Source organism: Camarhynchus parvulus, chromosome 2 (assembly GCF_901933205.1).
Source record: "Camarhynchus parvulus chromosome 2, STF_HiC, whole genome shotgun sequence".
Lineage (NCBI taxonomy): Eukaryota > Metazoa > Chordata > Aves > Passeriformes > Thraupidae > Camarhynchus > Camarhynchus parvulus.
This window is the reverse complement of record NC_044572.1, coordinates 90,528,060-90,549,058: the sequence shown is the minus strand read 5'-3', so window position 1 is coordinate 90,549,058 and position 20,999 is coordinate 90,528,060. Positions and strand designations below refer to the sequence as shown.

The 20,999-nt window shown below is 40.0% G+C and overlaps 1 protein-coding gene across 1 annotated transcript in view; it reads right to left on the bottom strand.

The window, feature by feature from the left end:
• CTNNAL1 (catenin alpha like 1) overlaps positions 1-20,999 on the bottom strand; it is a 56,298-nt gene that overhangs the window by 22,156 nt on the left and 13,143 nt on the right. Inside the window, exons 2-4 of the mRNA XM_030971300.1 lie at positions 12,923-13,112; positions 6,618-6,805; positions 1,757-1,876 (exon numbers count right to left, since the gene is read on the bottom strand). Coding sequence (XP_030827160.1) covers positions 1,757-1,876; positions 6,618-6,805; positions 12,923-13,112 — 498 coding nt within the window. The remainder of the gene's footprint in view (positions 1-1,756; positions 1,877-6,617; positions 6,806-12,922; positions 13,113-20,999) is intronic.

The window sequence follows — 20,999 nt, the reverse complement described above, 5'->3', positions numbered from 1 at the left end:
TATACTGTAGTGGAAGAAATGTAAAGTAAATCTTTTCTCTACTTGAGTGTTATATTTGCTACATACCAGTAATAAAAAACTCTTAACAGGCTGAAAAAGCGATTCCTTGGTATGTGCCTGCTCTCAGTACAGAAACTTATCAAGAACTTTACAGGGAAAGATGGATACACCTGCAAAACTGAACTATAGCCCGAGCAAAGTTCGTCAAAATAGAAGAATTTAGACTCCAAACCAGGATGTGGGGGAAGAGGGCAAGACATGAATCCCTCAACATGCAAGAAGGTCTAACAAGGGAAAGAACTTAGAAAGCTACAACTACCATCTTCTCACTGCTCACAAAGATAGCTGAGTGCTGAGTGTCAAAGAGGCAACTGAATGGGATGAGCTTTACAGGATGTAATTAATCCTAATATACCCTAGATTAACAAAAACATCCCAGATAAATCACAGCAGCAGCCTGTTGTGACATTTTTACAATGTCTGTATTCAGCAACTACAGAAAATCTTTGAGATCAAAATCACATTAAAAACCAAATCAATCAAACAATGAAACAAAAAACAGTTGATTTCTGAAATTCTGACATTACACACTGATAAATCTGATGGCACTCAAGAATTTATGGCACCCTTAAAAATACTGTGAGGGAATGCCTCCTCCCCATAAAACCAGTAGCGCCACTTAGCAGCCTACACCCTGTAAACTGAGCACATCAAGAAAGCCCTGACACAACTGAAAAAGTGGTAATGTAGCACTCGTGCCAAAAGAGTCAAGCAGGCAAAGAGGGGAGAGCAGAAGACCACTTAACACTGAAAATCCAGTTGAAAAGTGACAGCGACTTCCTAATTAATGCATGTTTCCCTTTCAAAGGAACAACTGCTCCAGGGAAAAAATACTTCAGAGAAAAAAAAGAGTTCACTTCTAAGCAGGTATTTCCTTTAATTTTAAGTAGGTTTCCCAGTTCTTTGACACCAAGCATGCACACATCAACACTAAAAGGAAACACATGATGCTGGCCAATTTGTTTATACAAACAGATTTCTGAATTTTGCTGGATATTAGGGACTATGTATATTTATACCAAACCCTGATTTAGCTCTGAGCAGAGGACTGGATTATCAAGGGAAAGTAACCACAGGTCACAGCAGAAGTCTTAAGCCTCAACAAACCCTTAAATTTACATGGAAGTAGTGGGGAAAAAAGCTTCCAGTATGGATGAAAGGCTTTGAAAGAGTAGCTGCCTGTGAGAACTAAAACTCATTGCCCTAACATAAGAAGGTTTCAACCTAAACCTAGAAAAATATTTCAGAATAATAATAATAATAAACCAAACTCTAACAAGCCACCAAGCAGATGCTTTATTAGAATCCATTTGGAGTTTAAGATAATGAAATCCTTTCACTGCATGCAAACATCAAATATTTCTGTCAAATAACAACAGACAAACTCTCTACCAGAGTAATGAGCCAGAAAGGTTAGAGCCAAAATAAAGTGACTGAAGCCAAAAGACAATGAAAATAACACACACCCAGGCTTCTGGAAGATATGCAGGGCAAACAATGCAGCCATATTTCTCCGACTGAGCTTTAAAATCAAAAGATGTGTTTTGAGTGGAGCAAGAAGAGGGCACGTTCCACAGACAGGACACCAGCAATTGTTTTGTTTTTGTTTATCATCCCAGAAGAACCCATACCTTCCTGATAACAAGATGAAGATGATACTGTGCAACATGTCTTACAACTCCTTACTAACACTTACATTTTGCCGATCTCCAGTTAAATGGGCAAACTCCACCATTTCATTTCCAAACTGGCTGAATATCTGTACAAACTCCTGGAAACTACTGACTTTTTCTAGTTGTTCCATAGTTGCAAGAACCTGCAAGATAAAGGAAAATACTGTAGATTAACAAAAACCATTATCATTGAACTAGGAGTACTATTATTTACAGACACTCCTAAGGCATGTAGTTTAAAATGTATATATTTGTCACAATTTAAGCATTAATAACTCAGCCAGAAATCCAATGTGAGTTAATTATCATGCTGCATTCAAAGTGAGTCATTTGCTGTCAGCCCTCAAAAAACATTTTCCTTGCTCCTCATGAAGAGTAACACTATTGATGGATTCAGCTTCCAGATTCAGGAAAAAGTGTGGGTTTAAATTTAATATGACAGTAAAAAGTGCAGATTATACCCCTGTGTTGTAACTCTCCATTTCAGATGCCTAACTTTTAAAGTCTAAAATCACAGTTGCACAGATGTGTGTTTCAGTGGCTCTGTATATTAAAAAAAGAAGCAATAGAATTCAACAAAACTGAACAAAAAAGTTAGAAATAAGTGAATACATAGTTTTGTACTTTCCATAACAACCTACTCTAACTCTGGGGATTTCTATCAGGTGCATATAAAACAAAGAACTAAATAAACCTAAGTTGTGTGAAGTTCTTACTCAAGATACATAAAAGCATGTAAAATCAGCATTTTTTAAACATTCAGCAAAGACCATCACAGAGCTTATAAATTACTGATTACTGAAGGTATCCTGTGAAGTCACTACATTATGGATTATAACAGAAATTAACATCTGCATTTTTCAGGTTAGACATATATCTTGCTAATCTCAAAGTGATCTTTCAAATCCACTTATTGTCTTCAGAAGGGAAAACATTCAAAGTAGCTCTGTATTGTCTTTCAGACTGGAGATAAAACACCACATGAAAATTTAACAGACTGTACTTGAAAGGGAGAAAACTTTAACTGATTTTTCCTTTTCTATGCCAAAAGTATCTCCCCACAACTACAAAAACAGTGTACACACCTGATTATGACAAACTCCCCTTTTCCTGCAACCCTGGCAAACTCTCCTAGAAGCATCCATTTGTTTGTGGCAGAGCAGCCACTCAATCTCAACTGTAACCTAAGTAAAGCAAATGTCTTACTGCAACTGCTGTGGAATTCACAGCTTTATCAAGCAATATTAGACTGCAGCAATCTGTCTGAGTATATTATGTTGGGCCAGTGGTTCCGCAAAGGCTGCAGAAAGGAGGAGTTTTCCTGATTGGGCTGTTGATATACGAGAAAGGCTGGAGTACAAAGGACTTGGAAGGAAGATGCATAAAGATGTGAAAATAGCAGCATGGGAGTGGAAGGAGGAGAGAACCACAGGACTGGGAAAGTGAGGATGTAGAAAAGTAAATGTGGATAAAAGAGGAAAACATACAAGCTAAGGTCCAACTTTCTCTTCTAAGAATAGATAAAAAGAAATATTAATGATGCTCAACCATTGTAGGTTTAATCAAATGTATTACTTTATGAGTCTGACCTTAGTTGCAAACAACTCTGTTATAGTTTTCTGTGTTTCTCTCATGACAAATTTCTTGTCAAATAAAAATTACAGTGAAAGCACATGCATTTCCATTACATTAAATAATTCTTGACATCCCAGGCAGAGCTGACAGTCCAAAAAACTGTATAGACAGCTCTAAATTTGTCTGAAGCTTATTCAAGATGCTGATACAATGCAAAATACCTGTGATGTCTTAATAAATTTTCATTTTAAAGCTTTTCCAACAAGAAACATACAGATGGTAATGAAGACATACATCTATTTATTATCTATTAATTAGAAGGTTAAAAAAAGGTAAAAAAAACCTCAAGGCTTTAAGGTCTTATTAACATCCAAATTAGCACTAGGTATTGCACAGCTACTGCTGCAGGATGAATGTCGCCTTGCAAACAGCAGTCGTAGGCTGACATCACCTCAGGGCACATCCATATTTTGATCCAAAATGAACAATGCAGCAACTCCCCCACTATCTGTCACTTCCCTGCTTATTGTTCTGGCTCTCCTAACCTGACTGGTGACAGAGAGTGGAGCAAAACTTTATATAAGCTCACCGAGGCAGTGACTAAGCCTGTTGGACAATGAAATTGATTTTGTAAGGTAGGAAAGATGTGGGCAGGTATGGAAGAAAACGTATGCAATCCAAGAACACAAGGACAGCATATGTGGTGCAGAGAATGTGGAAGCAGGAACAGGATCACTGCGGATCATCAGCCAGAGGCTGGATTCTGGAATAGATCACCATTCTAGAAGATCGCAATCACTTCATTTGTCTGAGGGACTGGATGTCCAACCACTCATCTGTTCTTCTATCCTTAGCCCTTGACTGACTGTTTATTCACACGAAGAAGATGATGACAATGGAAAAAAAAGGTGTTCAGAAATAGGCAGGAAAAAAAAAAAGGCAATAGAAGTTTAACATTGGGTATTCAGTCTCTAAGATAAAAATGGAGCTGAGATCTTCTGGAACAGTGACACACTTCAAGAAGCCAGAATCTTCTCCAGTTGGCAGTACTGATGATCCTCTTCCTACCTTTCCATCCTCTTTGCCATATTATACTACACTGTCTCAGAGTATTTATGTGCACTTCTTAAATCCCCCATATTATTATCCCTCTACCACAAAGTCTTCTACAGGAAGAACCTCTGTACTATTCATCATAGTGGTGTCTGACATACTTTTCAGGAATGTATTCTATAAAAATTAGGGCATATAAAAATATTAGGCCTGTATAAAACACCATTTATTTAATATGGTTCTGGAGATGTGAATTGCTCTACTGGTACCACAGACAAAAGCAGACTTTCCCAGATGTGCACTATGCACAGAAAGGAGAATGCAGTAAAGCCCAGGAGATCCCAAAGACTAGCTGTGTCCTGGGGGCCATCAGGCACAGCACTGACAGCTGGGTAAGGGAGGGATTGTCCTGCTCTGCTCTGCACTGGGGCAGCCTCATCTCCAGTGCTGGCAACAGTTTTGGGTGCCACAATATAAGAAGGATATTAAACCATTAGAGAGCGTCCAAAGGAGGGCAATGAAGATGGTGAAGGGCCTTGAGGGGAAGCCATAGGAGGAGCAGCTGAGGTCCCTTGGTCTGTTCAGGAGAAGAGGAGACTGAGTGGAGACCTCATTGCAGTTACAACATTCTTGTGAGGGGAAGAGGAGCAGCAGGCACTGATCTCTTCTGTGACAGGACCAGTGACAGAACCTGAGGGAATGGCCTAAAGTTTTTTTCTGGGGAAATATCAGAAAATATATCAGAATTAGATATCAGGAAAAGATTCTTCACCCAGAGGGTGGTTGGGCACTGGAACAGGATCCCCAGGGAAAGGTCACAGCACCAGCCTGACAAGAAGCATTTGGACAGTGCTCTTGGGCACATGGTGTTACTCTTGGGGTGTCCTGTGCAGGGCCAGAAGTTGGACTTGGGCCCCTTCAACTCAAGACATTTTACAATTCTGTGCATAGGGCAGTCAGAGTCAGAAACACTTAGTCTAGACTATGAGATCGCTTGAAATGCTTTCAAAATTAAATGCTGCATCTGTGCTTACTATATTCACATTGGTATGTATATGACAATATTTTCTTATACATATATATTTAAAATTACCAGAAACCTAGCTTGCTCCTGAAAGGATATATCTTTCATTATCCTTTCATTATATGTGTATTTGCACAGTTGCTCCATAGCCTAAACCTGCCACTTTTGGAAAGGTAAATTAGGATTACTGCATGGCTGCAGATGACAGCAGAAAAGCAGCAAAAGGTATTAAATGCACCATTCTTCGGTGCTAAAGAAGACCAATGCTGCAAGGAACTTCAGCAAACTGATATTGCTAACACTGCTGCCAACTGAATCAACTGCTGGGAGAAGAAATGAGCACAAAGACAGCAGATCAGTGCTGCCAAGTCTAAAGCCAGAGAGAAGCAGGTAATTTCACTGGTTTTGAATCCTGGACTGAACTAAGTGCCTTGGATCTAGGTGCTGCAAAATACAGTCCAGTGGGTCTGGAAAGTAAACCGGGACATAGAAATTGGAAAGAGGGGCACTGCTCTGGATTACAAGCTCAAAATTGATGGAAACCCCCAGGCCTTATCAGGTTCTCATTTTTCAAATAGAGGATTTTTCTATTTTTGTTTTAGCACATTGTGAAGAAAAAAAATGGAAGAATATCCTACAGGCAAGACAGTGAAGTCTGCAACAGATTATATTTGAGGTTAAATGGGCGTTCATAGATTATTTAAACCAACCAAGTAGTTTCACCCTAAATTTCAAGACCTGAGTTAAACCACACAAAAAGCTTTTAATCTGTAAACTTCACTTCACTGGCACAGACTTTTATGTGCATTCCTCACAGCTTTTTGCCTAGATCCCATAATGCTCTCCTTGTCTTGATCCTGACAGTACAAACATCCTGTCATTAGCAAGTAGAAGATTTATTGACTATTTTACCAACAGACACACTTTTCACCTCACAGCAAATTTAAAGTTAAATAAGCAGTAACACAGCATTTTCTCCAACATAATAAGTGAATAAAGCAATGTGGGTGACATAAAATGCAGAATCAATGAAAAATATTATTTTAATCCTACTGACTTAGAGCCATCCCTTTTCAGATACCTGGTAAGTAAACAAGTATGTGCAAGACATTCATTTTATCTCTTTATTTTATAATTCCTCCAGAGAGACAATGACAATATCACATTTACCACCACTCTTTTGCACTGACTACAGGTATTAGTTAAACAGAACAGAAAAGAAGCTACAATACCTTATTCCTGGAAGTTATAATTTGCTTAATAACAATTCTGTCTGCTAACACCAACACCTTTGTGACAGAAGAAAGCAACAACCTTGCAGCTTTCACCACACCCGTTTTGTCTGTAAAGATTGTTATGTGGCTATCAGATTCTGGATGATCCAAGCTTGCCACATCTGTAAGCTCTGCAATTGTTTCACCTAGAAGGAAAAAAAAATCAAGTGACTTTCCATACTTAGAAGAAAGATATTGATATTAAGCATTCTTAACTTCTACCTTTGAGGGATAAGAAAATTTCAGAGCTTTCTACAATTCTTTTTATTTCACTTTACTTCCTTGGACTGACTGCTGGTGGCACCCTCTCCATATTTAAATGTGGATTACTATTCACTACTACCTTATTCTTCCATCTGTAACATACACTAATTTCCTTACAGTAATCTACAGCTATTTGAGGGGGGAGTGATGGGAAGAATTAGGGAGTGTGGAGGGAGAAAACATTCATGGGAGGTATTTTTCTGATTTTAATAGCCAAAGTCACACCAGTACCCACACTTGCAGCATCAATCCACTGAAAGAGTGGGATGTAGCAAGGAAGAAAGAACTATGAACTCCCTTGCACTTTGCAAATTTCAATTAGCATTCCCATAATTTATAGGTTTCCTATTCCTGTAGAAGTCTCCAGGCATGAATAATAAAGAGATTTCAAACATAACTTTACAATTTGGAGGACTGAAGCATTATAGTGAGACTACTGCACTTCACATTCCAAGGAGGGCCACTAAACAGGGCATTGTCAGAGACAGGAGAGGAAAAAAAAAAGGCAAGGAAATGCTGATTTTTGGTTCAGCATCATATTTTTATTCAACCTGGATTTAGTTAAATAGACAGTTTAAAAGGCTTAATTGACCACTTTTTATGCAGGTAAAAACTCTACATCCACTGCAGCTAATGGATTTCCTTATCTGAGAAAGAAACACAGACCATATCCAACTGAATCTTCTGGAGTACCTTAGATAGTAGTGCAATACAGGAGAGACAGAGCAATTTGTTAGTCTGTGACCAGAGAAGGGCTGCTGGGAGACTGAGCTCAGGCAAGCTCTGAGACATGAGTTTTGTTAGCATGCAAGAAAAGATGATCAATGTACAGCTGACCTATAGATCATCCTTAAAGATAAAATCTAGGAGATTTGATCAAATTCCCTATGACTCATCTTCAAAACCTCAATGAAGATAATTCACCTAAGCAGGCAAAATACTCCAAAGGCCTGAAAAAGACAGTGCTCCCATTTGAAGAACCTGCATTATCCTGGTACTCCAGAAATGCCACACACTATAGAACAAGGAAGGCCCAACAGTCCTTCAAACCACAGAGCTCCACATTTCATAATGCTTCTCTCCTCTGATAATTGTAATCCCTTGGGTTCTTAAGCTGCCTAAATAGTGTTGCATTATGGAAAGGAACTTTCAGTACATTTGCTGGGACCAGGCCAGGTCACAAAAGGCATGCTCCAAATAATCAGTCACCCATATACTATACTATGGTACAGTCTGAGACAGTGAATTCCACAGATGAAGGTCCTGGAAATGGATAGAAGCAAGAGGACTTATAAAAGTACAGCTGCAGCTCAAAGAGTGAGGGGCAGCCAGAGGCACTCCCAGTGAAGCTGCAGGCCAAGTCTCCAGTCAGGTAAGGAGATCATTTGACAGTAAAACACATTGGCCATTGCCTTCTCCATAGTCCAGTTCATTTCACTTCACATCAGTCTCTACTTTTTCATCTTTGTCAGCAGATTAACCTATTTCTGGGACCTTAGAATATCTGTGACAACATAAAATGCTGTAGAATCCCACAGAGAACAATTAAAACAGATGCAAAGTTCTTTTGGCAGCCAAGAAAGGATGCACATCATTATCCCATTTCTTATGCTATGGGATTCACCTCCTTGAGGATGAATCAAGTCATAGGTGAAGCAGTTAGTCATACAAAGAGTTATCAGAGAACACTGAAACACCTGCAAGATCTGCCTGTCAAAAGCTCCAGACAGCCACAGAAACTCAAGACTTCTGGTAACAGAAAAATGGCTTCCTTCCCTGCCTAGAGATCTGCAACTACAGGAATAGGAATTAAGCCCTGGGAGTAAGCTATGAGGAACAAAACCTGTTAGGGTAAAGAGATGGAGCTAGAGAAGCTATACCCAGCTGGGTGTACACCAGCCCCTACAACACATCTGAGCATGTCAAAGAAACAGTTCAGTGTCACTGTAATTCTCCTATCATGACTGAGAGATTATGACAATTGGGTGATATTTCCAATAATAGAAAGACAACTGTCACATCCATGTCAAAGAAGGTTAACAAGAAAAAATCAGGTCATTGCAGGCTAGTCAGCCTCACATCAGCCCCCAGGATTACTGTTAAAATAATCTTGGAAAACATTACAACATTAAGCAGAAAAAAGCAATCAGGAAGAGCCATCACAGACCTGCCAAGGTGAATAGTCCCTTATTGAACTGAGTGCCTTTTACCATGAGATGACACTCTTTTTAAAAAAAGAAAGTAATGAATGCTATGTATCTCAGCTTCAGCATGGCCCCTGCCATGATCTCCCAGAGTTTCCGTTATAACTTTATCTAGGGATATGGACTAAGTGAACAAAAAGGTGGGTAGAAAATGAACCTGACTGTTGGGCTTGGGGATGCTGATAACAGGTACAAAGTTCACTGGGTGGTCAACTTCCAGTGGTGTACCTCTGGGACTGACAGGAGTCATCAAAACTATTCCCCAGATGATTACTCAGCATGCTCAGCAAGTCTGTGAACAATACGAAAGTGGGGGAGTGTCTGATACTGCAGAGGGTAGGGCTGCTAGACAGAGGAACAGGCTGAAAAAATTTATCTGATAGAAAATCTGTGAAGCCCAACAAGGGCAGTAAATACCACATCTGGGCCAGGGTAACACCACTCAGCCCTACATGCTGAGATCAGATGTCAACAGGGAATCTTCATGGGGAAAGACATGGGAGGCTAACAAAGAGTTCAACAGGAGTCAGCAATAATGGCCAGCTGCATGTGGAAGGCTGCAGAAATGATTCTTGCCTTCCTTTTGGCACTTGTGAGGCAGCACCTGGAGCACCATGTCCACTTCTGGGCTCCTCAACACCTCAGCTGACACAGTGGAGCAAGTGACGTAAGGGAAGAGCTTGAAGGGGGGAAGTTTATTCTGCCCCAAGAAGAGAAGGTCAGTGGCAGAGCTTTCTGTGCTCTACATCTATCCCCCTAGGGGGCAGGTATGGAGAGACACAGACAGACTGACCCCAGTAGGTTTGGTGATGGAACAAGATGTAAGAAAATACTTTCACCACAGCAAAGGTAGTCAAACACTCTTAAGTAAGGGCAGAAGAAAGAAGTGAAGAAATGAGCAGTGCACAAGAAATTGCATGATCTCCATTCTTGGGAGTTAAAATGACCCTTACATCTTCAGTTTTTCTGTGATTCCATTTATCCATTTAAATTTTCATTTTCAGCCTTCTTAATTTAGCTCTCTCTGTACTAAAACCAAAGCAAAAATAGCAGAGAGCTATTTATTGCTTTTATTTCACCCTACATCTTCCTTTAGGGCTACATAGTCAACTGGCAGAGAATACTGGAAAAGCTATGACACTTATTCCTGACATGTGCTTTTTCTTTTAAATTAGCCAGTCTTTCCTAGTTTTTAGACAGAAAAAGAAGACCAAAAAAAAAATCACAGATGGGCATCTAAAATGTGCTTCTGTAAGTTAAATTCCACTACTATACTGTCACTGTAAACATTGACACAGTGCAAGAATAATGTCACCCAAAATCTGCTACATGACCCTCTGCAGTGTTTTAGGATTCTATTTTGAGTCAATCAAATTACAAGGTTTATTACAAGGAAATAGTCATAACAAGTCTGAAACATTTCAAATCACTGATTATACCCTTCTCAAGAAACAGATACAACATCTGTCATCCTTCAAAGCCTCTGCAGAATATGCAATTGATTTAAAGACTCCCTACTCTTCTCAGAAATTGAGATGCTTAATGTTCTAAATCCTTTTGTGTTGAAGTCTTTTATGCCTTGTAAAATCTCCATTCCTAAGACACAATCTAATTTATTGGCTAAAAAGAAGTATGAACAGCTCTACCAGATTCCCTGCCCTAAAGAGCAAAGGCTTTATGCCCTCAGAACACAGGGTTCATTAATATAGACAATATTCTTGGCTATAATTGTCCAGGAAATTTTCTTGGCTTGCTTGGGAACACCAAAGTTATCAAAAATGGCACTTGAGTAACCACCCTCAGAAACTGAGTTCAGAGGACATGTATCCACTCAAAAGGCTATGTTACTGTGTCCAACATGGAACAGTCCACAGAGATACTACTGGCACAAAAACCCCTCCATCAAACAAATAACCAGGAGCAAACATGTTTGCTATACTGAATTTCCCATGTAAGCTGTAAGCTAGATCTCAAATGCAGGGAACAACTGAGCCATGCCAAAGTAAACGTGAGGCTGACAGAAATGTAAACAGGCCATATCTTCACTCCTCTAGACTGAGGCTATTACTGCATAACAGGAAATAAAACTTTCAATACAAAAGAAGTATAGTCTTTTGCTGGGATAAAGTATTGCAGACCATTTTTAGGTTCTGAGCTCCTCCTGCACACAGCGATAGGGAGAAAAAAATACTTAACCACAGCATAACTGGCAAGTCAAAAAATAGAGATTCAGACTGCACTGCTCTTCCAGTAGCTGAGATTATCGATGTGAACTTTGGCAATTTTGTCTTGTCAGCATTTTACTTGGATCTCTGAAGAGAAAACACATGCTTCACATAACAAATGGAATGTTTTTAAATTAGGACATTTCTGTTTGCAGCCAAGTTTACTGAAGCAACTAAGAATTTTCAGTCTAAAGTTTATCCAGAATAGTCCTTCAAATCATAAGAACAAATCATTCATCAGCAGCATGTTTCTAGACATTGTGATTCATTGTTGAGAGATTTTCAGAGGATTTCTTACAGCACCATGCCCAATTTCTAAGCTTCTTTTTTCATTTAATCACAAATAATAGTATGAACTGCATCCCCAAAGTCTGAGGCCAGAACAGCGATCCAACAAGACGTACACCAGTTAGGTCAGCAAAGACAAGTTCTTCACAACTCTGAGGTAATTTCAAAGATAAAAACCAAACAGCCACCCAAGCCCCCTTTTTAACTTAATAGAGCAGTTTCAAGTACAGTAACCCAAATCTTGGAGCAGAATATTGCTCCATCCTGCAGTAATCAAGACATTAATGTTGAAGGGCTGTTGAAGGGTCATTTATTTGTTTCCCACAACAGAAGCTCAAGATTGTCTCCCTGAAGCCACAGCAGCAGAATGTGTATCACACTTGCAGGCTCATCCACCTGCTCAAACTGGGAAAGCTTCGGGAAAGCTTCAAGTAGAACTTCGGATAATCCAAAAGTATTTGAACACAAAAACAAAACCTCACCCTACTAACAACAAAAGGAACATTCTACTACATGTCATATTGAAGCCTTCACTGCAGATCTAAGAATATGCTTTTACTGATGGCCACTGAAATATTAGGCAAGGAATAGTATTTAGTATCTAGGAAACCATTTTTTAGCACAACAATGACATTGTCTTACAGCATCAGAGAATGCAATCCCCTACCAGCCTAAACAGAATTTTCTGGGGGAAGGAGAGTGACAGCAGGCAACTCAATTATCCACACTTCGCATTCAATTCATACACACAGCAAGTTTGCAACAAAACTTGAATCCAGCAAAAAGGCAAGCATAATATGATTTTCATTCTAGTGAGGGGAGTCATCAGATGACTGATGTGAGTCATCTTACTGAGTCCTGATGAAATATGGGTTGACATTGACCTTCAATCAGACACTAAGATTTGGAATGCAGTGACCTCAATAGCATAACACTCAAATAACTTAAAATACTCCACTGTTTTAACTTGGCAGCAATAAACTCTAAAGTTGTATTCCCAACACTCTGCTCTTTGTCTGTCATAATATCATAAAAAAGAGCAGTCAGGTAATTCCTTGAGGCAAATGATCCTATAAAAATCAAAGCCAACACACAATTCCATTCCCTATTCGTAAGATGACAGCAATTTAAGTAAGTGACAAAATCAGGGAACAGATCAGGCCTTGAATGAACCAGCAGAGGAAGGTTAAGCAATTAAATAATAAAGTTCTTACATTATGCCTGACACTAAAAATAGTGTGCCAAAAATGGCACCAGTACAATTTCATGAGTAACTACATACCTGCTCTCCTTGCCTCGATGCAAGCAACACTCATTTCCTCCTTCAGTTCATGGTTTTCGTTGGCTATGGCCTCACCCACAGTAACAAATCTCCCGACTGCCAGGTTAACGGCTTGGCCCACTCGCTGGATTGCCTGCAGAGTCTTGTCTGAACGCTTTGGTTTATCCTTATGATTAATAAGAGTAGTTATCTGCAAGCAAGAATAATTATTTATTAGAACATTTTAACTTTAGGACTAAAGGCAAGTTTTCAATTGAACTCAATAATAGATTTCTACAGTACTTCACTAATAAAATTCAGTTTTGTGCTGTGTCATGAAGTCATGATCATCATTTAACTTCTTAGAGAATGAAAAAACATTGAAGTGTAATTAAGGTTGCTCATCTGCTCAGTTTATCTCACATGAAAAGAGGGATTTTTATTTTTATTCCATTCCCCATTTGCAGTATTAAAATAAACTGTCCTGGGCCTCAACAGTCTTTCACACTACACACATAGCCCTTGCCTCATTAAAATATCCACCATACTCATCACTTAAACATCCTCAATTACACGTTTGCTAGAATTTAGAAAAAGGTTGCTATTTTGATACAAGTTATCAGTGAAACAATTTGTGAGGACATTCCTATTCTGAACTCCTGACTTGGCTCTCCTGCCCACTGCAAAGTGCTATACATTCCCTCTGGGATCACACAGACTGGAGATCAGCTGCATGCTGGCTGCAGTAGACTGAAGATTTGTCCAAAACAACAAACATGAGGAAACAAAGAGATCCTTTCCCCTCACAGAGGAGAAAGGCAGGATTGCAGAAGCACCTTCTGAACCAAGGCATCAGGTAAACATGAGAACAGTAAGCAATCCTGCAACTCACAATTAACTGACTATAAACTGCATGACAAACATGAGCTTTACATTATTTGCTACAATTCTTTTCTAGAAATAAGCGGGAGAGAAATTAAACTCTGTAGTTTCAAACATCCTAAACCAGCATAAAACCCCAAAAAATAGTCCTGTCTGTCCTTGTCTCCCACTCTCATGTTTGCAATGCATTTATCTGATGTGGGTTAAACCTCAGCTGTGGAGGTGATGCTTGTTGTTTTAGTTTTCCCCATTATCAGGTTCCCCAGTCTGGTTGACTGCACAGCTTTATGAATATTTTTGGTGGCAAAAGGAAATAGTCCAGCCTGAGGAAAGATGGGCAGGAGTGCTCCTTTCAGCAGGAATATAGTTTAAAATGGCCACAGAACTCCACTGTAAGCCACATCCCCAGGAGCTCAAAGATGTCTGTTTAGAGAATCTCAAAATTACCTGAATTACCTAAGTGTCTGAACGTCTCAGCTATATCAGCTTGATCACAGATGTCTTTGCTGCTCCTCAAAAAAACATAAATCATCATTCACTCATTCTCCCACCAGTCAAGCCTGTGGTGGGACAGGACCATACAAGCTGCACCTGTAATGCTCACTGCAAATTCAAGGGCATAGCAGAAACTGTTCTGCTTCATGATTTGATCAATGCCCAAGGTTTACCCTTCAGATATCACTGAGTCGTCTCTCTGGAGGAAAAAAAAAGAGCGGTGGTATTTAACACCTTGCTGAGGCTGGTTTTGAATGCCAAGAGCTGGTTTAGCCAAGTTTCCAGTATTAAACTCTCTGCAATAGGAAATATCAACACTTCATAGAATGCTTTGCACACACAGGAAAAATAAAAAACCCAAAAAACCTGAGAACAGTGCTGCCCTATGGAAGAACTGCTATGAAATGTAAGAATATTTCATTATGGTACAAAACATCAGTGCAGAAATGCATTGTCTGCCCACTGCCTTCTTATATACACCCTACTTTTCCAATTTGTATCTAAGCCACAAGGAAGGCCATATAGTTCATACAACAAATCTGTCCCTTGTAAGAGACCCCTGGATCACCAAACTTCAACTCCAAAGCCTATGAACCTTGGATAGCTTTCCAGTGAAAAGATCTTCTTAAAATGAAAACAGAGTCTTAATAGAGAGTAAACTGAGGAAACATCTGAACATCTTCAAATTCATTTTAAATGAGGAATGACATTCCTCAAAGCACACAATTACCATCACTTCAGTGGAAATTCAGACCAACGTGAAATTCATGGTATAAACACTGCACTACACAGCTCTCATGAATTCTTGCATTGTAGGTACTTCAGGTATACAGAATTAAAAAAATACCTGTGAGCAGCTAATCTAACAGTGCCAGCTGGTGAATTCTTGAATAGGCACAGCTAGCAAGCCAACTGAGAGCATTAGTCCAAACACTAAAATAAACCAAAATGAATAGAGGGTCACAACTTTGTTTCTTCAACTTGTTTTTAAGAAAACAGCAACCCATACTGGATTAGTATTACATGCATACAGTTATTGACTTCTCAGAAGTGTATGTAGAATAACACTGGCCTAAAACAAACTGCAAGTTTACATACTGGCTGCAAGTTTACCTCCCACAGCATTTTACACCAGTAGAAGTTTAAACATGTTCTGCATAACCCTGAAAAAAAAATGCATATGCAAATAACACTGCAGAGTGAAAGGAATCCCACTGTCTCTTACAAATCATCAAGGGCATTTATTTTCATTCCCATGTTACTGCAGAGGTATGCAAATAATAAAAACCATAAAGATATCGCAGCTTAAATTCCTTTATTGAAGTCTTACAAAACACTCTCAGGAACATGAGTGCCTTTTACATTTCTATCATTTCTTTTGCACTCTCTTGAGAAGGCATCATAGTTTTTGCAGCAAAAAACAACCCCTCTAGTCCCCCAGCCAAGGTTAAGCAAGAATAAGCAGTTGTTTTGACAAGTCTTATCACCAGTGTCATCTTAACCTCATGAAGTTCAACAAGGCTAAACACAAGGTCTTGCACTGGGGCTGGGACAATGCACAGTACAAATGCAGGCTGGGGGATGAATGGATTGGGAACAGCCCAGCAGAAAATTACTTGGGGGCACTGGTGCAAGAGAAACTGGATATAGGTCAACAATGTGCTTGGATCCTGGGCTGCCTCAAAAGCAGTGTGGCCTGCAGGCTGAAGGAGGGGATTCTGCCCCTCTATTTCGCTCTGGTGAGACCCCACCTGGAGAGGGGCGTTCAGCTCTGGGATCCCCAACAGAAGAAGGACATGGACCTATTGAAGACAGCTCAGAGGAGGGCCATGAAGATGGTCAGAGGGATGGAGCACCCTCTGACCATGACAGACAGAGAGAGCTGGGGTGGTTCAGCCTGCAGAAGGCTCCAGGGAGACCTCACAGCAGCCTTTTAACATTTAAAGGTGGCTTAGAAGAAGATTAGGAAAGACTTTTTACCAAGGCCTGTAGTGAAGTAGAGAGGTTGACATTTTAAACTAAAAGAGGGTAGATTCTGACTGGACTTAAGGAGGGAATTTTTTTACCATGAAGGTATGAGGCATTGGAACAATTTCCCTGAGCTGTGGAAGCCCCATCATTTTAAGAGTTCAAGGCCAGGTAGCTTGAGCAACCTGGGGCTTTGAGCAACCTGGTCTAGTAGAAGGTATCCCTACCCACAGCAGGAGGATGGAACTAAATGGTCTTGAAAGATCCCTTTTAACCCAAACCATTCCCTGATTCTATGGCCTACTCTAGACACCCACTTGAGTAGCTTGTATATGAAGATTAAACTCAACCTAAGGTTACACACAGCACCGGAAGCTCTGAAAATACCTCCTGGAATAATGAACTTCTAGCTGGGCAATATAATTTCTTCTCAGACTGGCTAACTTAGGGCCAGTATAGTAACTATCTTTAACATTGGAATGGAGGAAAGTTGGTTGAGCTCCAAACTTTTTTCAGGTAAATCCAAAAACTGTATGGATTGACAGTTAAAAACAACCATTGCGAGAGAACCAAAACAGAAGTTGGACAAGAAGTTTGAAACATCACAGCAAACACCTTCATGTAACACCGCTTTTCAGCGTGATCAACATTATGTAGCAAATGCAGCCTATACTGATATCAGATTTGCATAAGATGTTTCCTATAAAAAAACAAGTAGCAAACAGCCCTGAAATAGAAGTAGGTAGGTCATGATAAAAGAAAGATATGAAATATTAATCAGTTAAAGAAAAAAGGGCTGGGTTTGGTTCTAGAAACATGAGTTACACATAAACCAAATGTAATAATGTCAAAGGCATGAGGAAAGCTGTTCAGATACAAGATGGGCTCTTCATAACCTGCCACCTGCAGAAAATACTGCTCTACAAATAATGAGAATGCATAATTCTGAAAAATCTTTCTTGTTTCCTCATAGAGTGCTAAGAGCGACAGGTACATCCTCCATGTCAAGTGAAGTTTTCAAAAAGCAGAGGTAATGGCAACTGCAGTTTAGGATTCTTTTTCAAGACTTGATTAAGCTTGTAATTAACAGGCAGGGTTAAAAAAAGAACAAGATCCTAACTTAGCAAGGAGAGGAATTTCACTAGTACGTTAAGTGACAAACTGAAGGAAACTGTAATGCTAATAAGCAGTGCAAAGATGATTTAACCATTCCAGTACTCAATAATAATTGCCTCAGAACACAAATACAACAGGGAGCATTAATAGACCAATAAGAAAGACTTCTAAAATAAAGAATAAGCAAAGGTTTTGTTCCTTGCTTTTAAGCAATGTTTAAAACAAAGATAAAAAATTAGACAAGTTAAATGGAGAAAAGGAAAGACCCAGAAGAAACTTAACAAGGAATTTTCTCTGCAACAACCAACCAAAGAAACCCTAAGAGCCTATAAAAACTGAACTAGTAAAACTTGCAACATTTAAGATGTTTCAGATTACAAGAAATTGCTTTTCCCCTGCAGTCCATCCAGTTGGAACCAGACTAGAACTATTACCGTATTTTAATTTTTTTTAATGAAGGAAACACCTGCCAAGTCCAAGAACATCATCTAAGGCCTCCCTCAAGCTTAACACCTCCCAAATATTTAATCTGTTATATTCTGATCATGTATTTCCCAGTCACCAACATCTGTGATGTTTGGACAGGAGTTAGCAGCTGAAAAGATTACCTGCAAGTCTCTTTGAACAAGAGCAATACGTTACATACTGTTTACTTAAGGATTTACTGATCAGGTCCTAGAAAGGAAACAGTCCTTTTGATGGTACTCACCCTCTGTTTAATGAGAGCTCTCACACTATTTCCATGGAATGTTTATCTGAGATTTGAGACAATCAGTTCAAGGAGTGCCTCAAGAATCTGTCAGCTACATTCTTTTTTCACTTGTTATGAGAAGCCACAGAAAATTAATGGCCTTTTCTCACAAACTTTACCAAAACTAACAGATATAGCCATAATGTATCAAGATGTACTTCATATTTAAGGAAACAAGCTCAGTTGTGGCAATTTTTGAGAAGCTGTTTTCAAATCTTTTTGAGGGCCTTCAGATACTGACATTTAAGTCATTATATGCTTCATGCTCAGGAAGCATCATGACAGCATGCTTAGCTAAAAATATTCTAATGTCTATTTATTGTCAGTGTAATTAAGTCTTGCATGACAGAATTAAGTGATACTTAAAGAGACTGGGTTTCAGGAAGTATTTATAGACATCTATAAATAAAACCAGAGGAAACATAGCTATTTCACAGCCCCTGCTACAAGCTCAAGAGTCATGTTTGGAAGACATCCTGCCTACCTCTCTCCCTAGGAAAGTACCCATATTGTATACAGGATGATACAGGACTCTCAAGAGTAATATTTGTTACTGCCTCGTGTGTGGTGGATTGACCCTGTCTGGATGCCAGGTGCTCACCAAAGCCATTCTATCATTCCCCTCCTCAGTGGGAAAAGGGAGAGAAAATATAATAAAAGGCTTGTGGGCTTGAGATAAGGAAGGGAGAGATCACTCACCAGTTACTGTCACTGCCTAAATAGCCTCTGCTTGGGGAAATGAAATGAATTTATGACTAATCAAATCAGAGTAGGGTTGTGAGAAGTAAAACACATCTTAAAAATACCTTCCCTCTATCCCTCCCTCCTGGCCTTTAATCCTGATTCTCTGCCTCCTTTCCCCCAGCAGCACAAGGAGACAGGGAATGAGGGCTGTGATCAGTTCCTCACACGCTGTTTCTGCTGCTGCTTCCTCCTCAGCAAGAGGTTTCCTTCCCCTGCTCCAACACGAGGTGTCTCCCAGGGAAGACAGTCCTCCATGAACCTCACACAGATCCTTCCCATGGGTTGCAGCTCTTCACAATCTGCTCCAGCATGGGTCCCTCCCACAGGCTCCAGTCCTTCAGGAACAGGCTGCTCCAACATGGGTGCTCTTTGGGATCACAAGTCCTGTCAGGAAACCTGCTCCAGCATCAGCTCATCTCCACAAGGCCACAGGTCCCGCAGGGAGCTACTCCAGTGCAGGCTTCCCACAGGGTCACAGGCTCCTTCAGGTATCTACCTGCTCCAGCATGGATCTCTCCATCCCTGTGAACCTGCATGGGCTGCAGGGGGACAACTGCCTCACCATGGTCTGCACCACAGGCTGCAAGGGAATCTCTAGTCCTGCAACTGGAGCACCAACTTTGGTGTCTGTAGAATTGTTTGTCTCATATTACCACCCCTCTCTTCTCTGGCTGCAATTACTTCTGCACAATACCTTTTCCCTACCCTTAAACACATTATCCCAAAGATATTACCACCATCCCTGACTCCAAGATGGACCCACCATCAGCCTTGGCCAGTGGGTCCATTTTGGAGCCATCTGACATTGGCCCTGTCAGACATGGAGGAAGCTTCTGGCAGCTTCTCACAAAAGCCACCCCTGTAGCCTCCTAAGTACTAAAACCTTGCCACACAAACCCAACACACTCCTATTCACCCTGGAAAAGTGAAGGCTTTGAGTGACCTCACTCAAAGTGAGTGACAAGAGCCTATAGGAAAGATGCAGAGGGTCTATTACAAGGGCATGTAGTGACAGCACAAGGGGGAAAGGCTTCAAACTGAAAGAGAATATGTTTAGATATTAGGAAAAAAAATCTTTACTCTCAGCATGGTGAGGCACTGGACCAGAGTGGCCAGAGAAGTGGATGCCCTATCCCTGGAAGTGTTCGAGGCCAGGCTGGATGGGGCCCTGAGCAACCTGATCTACTGGAAGATGTAGGGGGAGATTGGAACTAGATGACCTTTAAGGTCCCTTCCAACCCAGGCCATTGATTCTTTAATTCTATATTGATCAGCATGCCTGTTAGAAAAAATTCAAGATCTCATCTCTATACAATGAGGATTAGCTGCCTTACAGTAAAAGCTCCTCTTCCATTCTGTGTATTTTCTGCTTCCTACCTTCCATTAACTTTATAGTGGTAGAAAATTTTGTTCTTAAAAAAAAAGTAATACCAGGAATGAGCAGTCTTTGCTGAGAAAATGTAATAGCTCTACTTACTGGGAAAGAAGTTACAAACCCCTACAAGAAGAGTGCTGTAAAGTAAATTTAGATGCATTTAATACAACACATAGAAATCTTGGTCAAAAAGGCCTTTCTCACATTGCTTGTACTTTCATTTTGTACTTTCATTAGCTCATCTTGAGTTTGGGGGCAGAGAGGATCTTCTAATATTATATTTTAGGTACTGTCTCTCATTAGGTCTTGTGCACTCCTTGAGGAGGATCAGGTCTTCAGACTCATTCAGCCAGACAGCAGCACACGTTGTTCCAACACCCACACCGGCTACGGAATACAGCCATGCGTCAGACAGAGCGGAGAAGCAGCAGCTGCCATTTGACATCCTGTCCATAAGGGCTACAAGCAGAACTGCCACACAGATGTCTCATCATGAGATGAGCCTCAGGGATCTTAGGAAGTGAACAACAACTACCTGCTTACCTGCCCTAGAAGACAAAAGTCTGTTAAGATTGGATGCCTGTCCAGGTACTAATAGAAATCTTAAGCATTTTGTACAATTTCAAGCATTAAAATATTTTTTTAAAGTTCAGCTAGCGTGTGGATTTTTGGCATCAGAAAATTTGTATCTTTCTATTCATATATAATTTTGTAGAAAAATTCAACAAATAAACTTTGCAAAAACTCAATTTTCAAAGTTTTCAAAG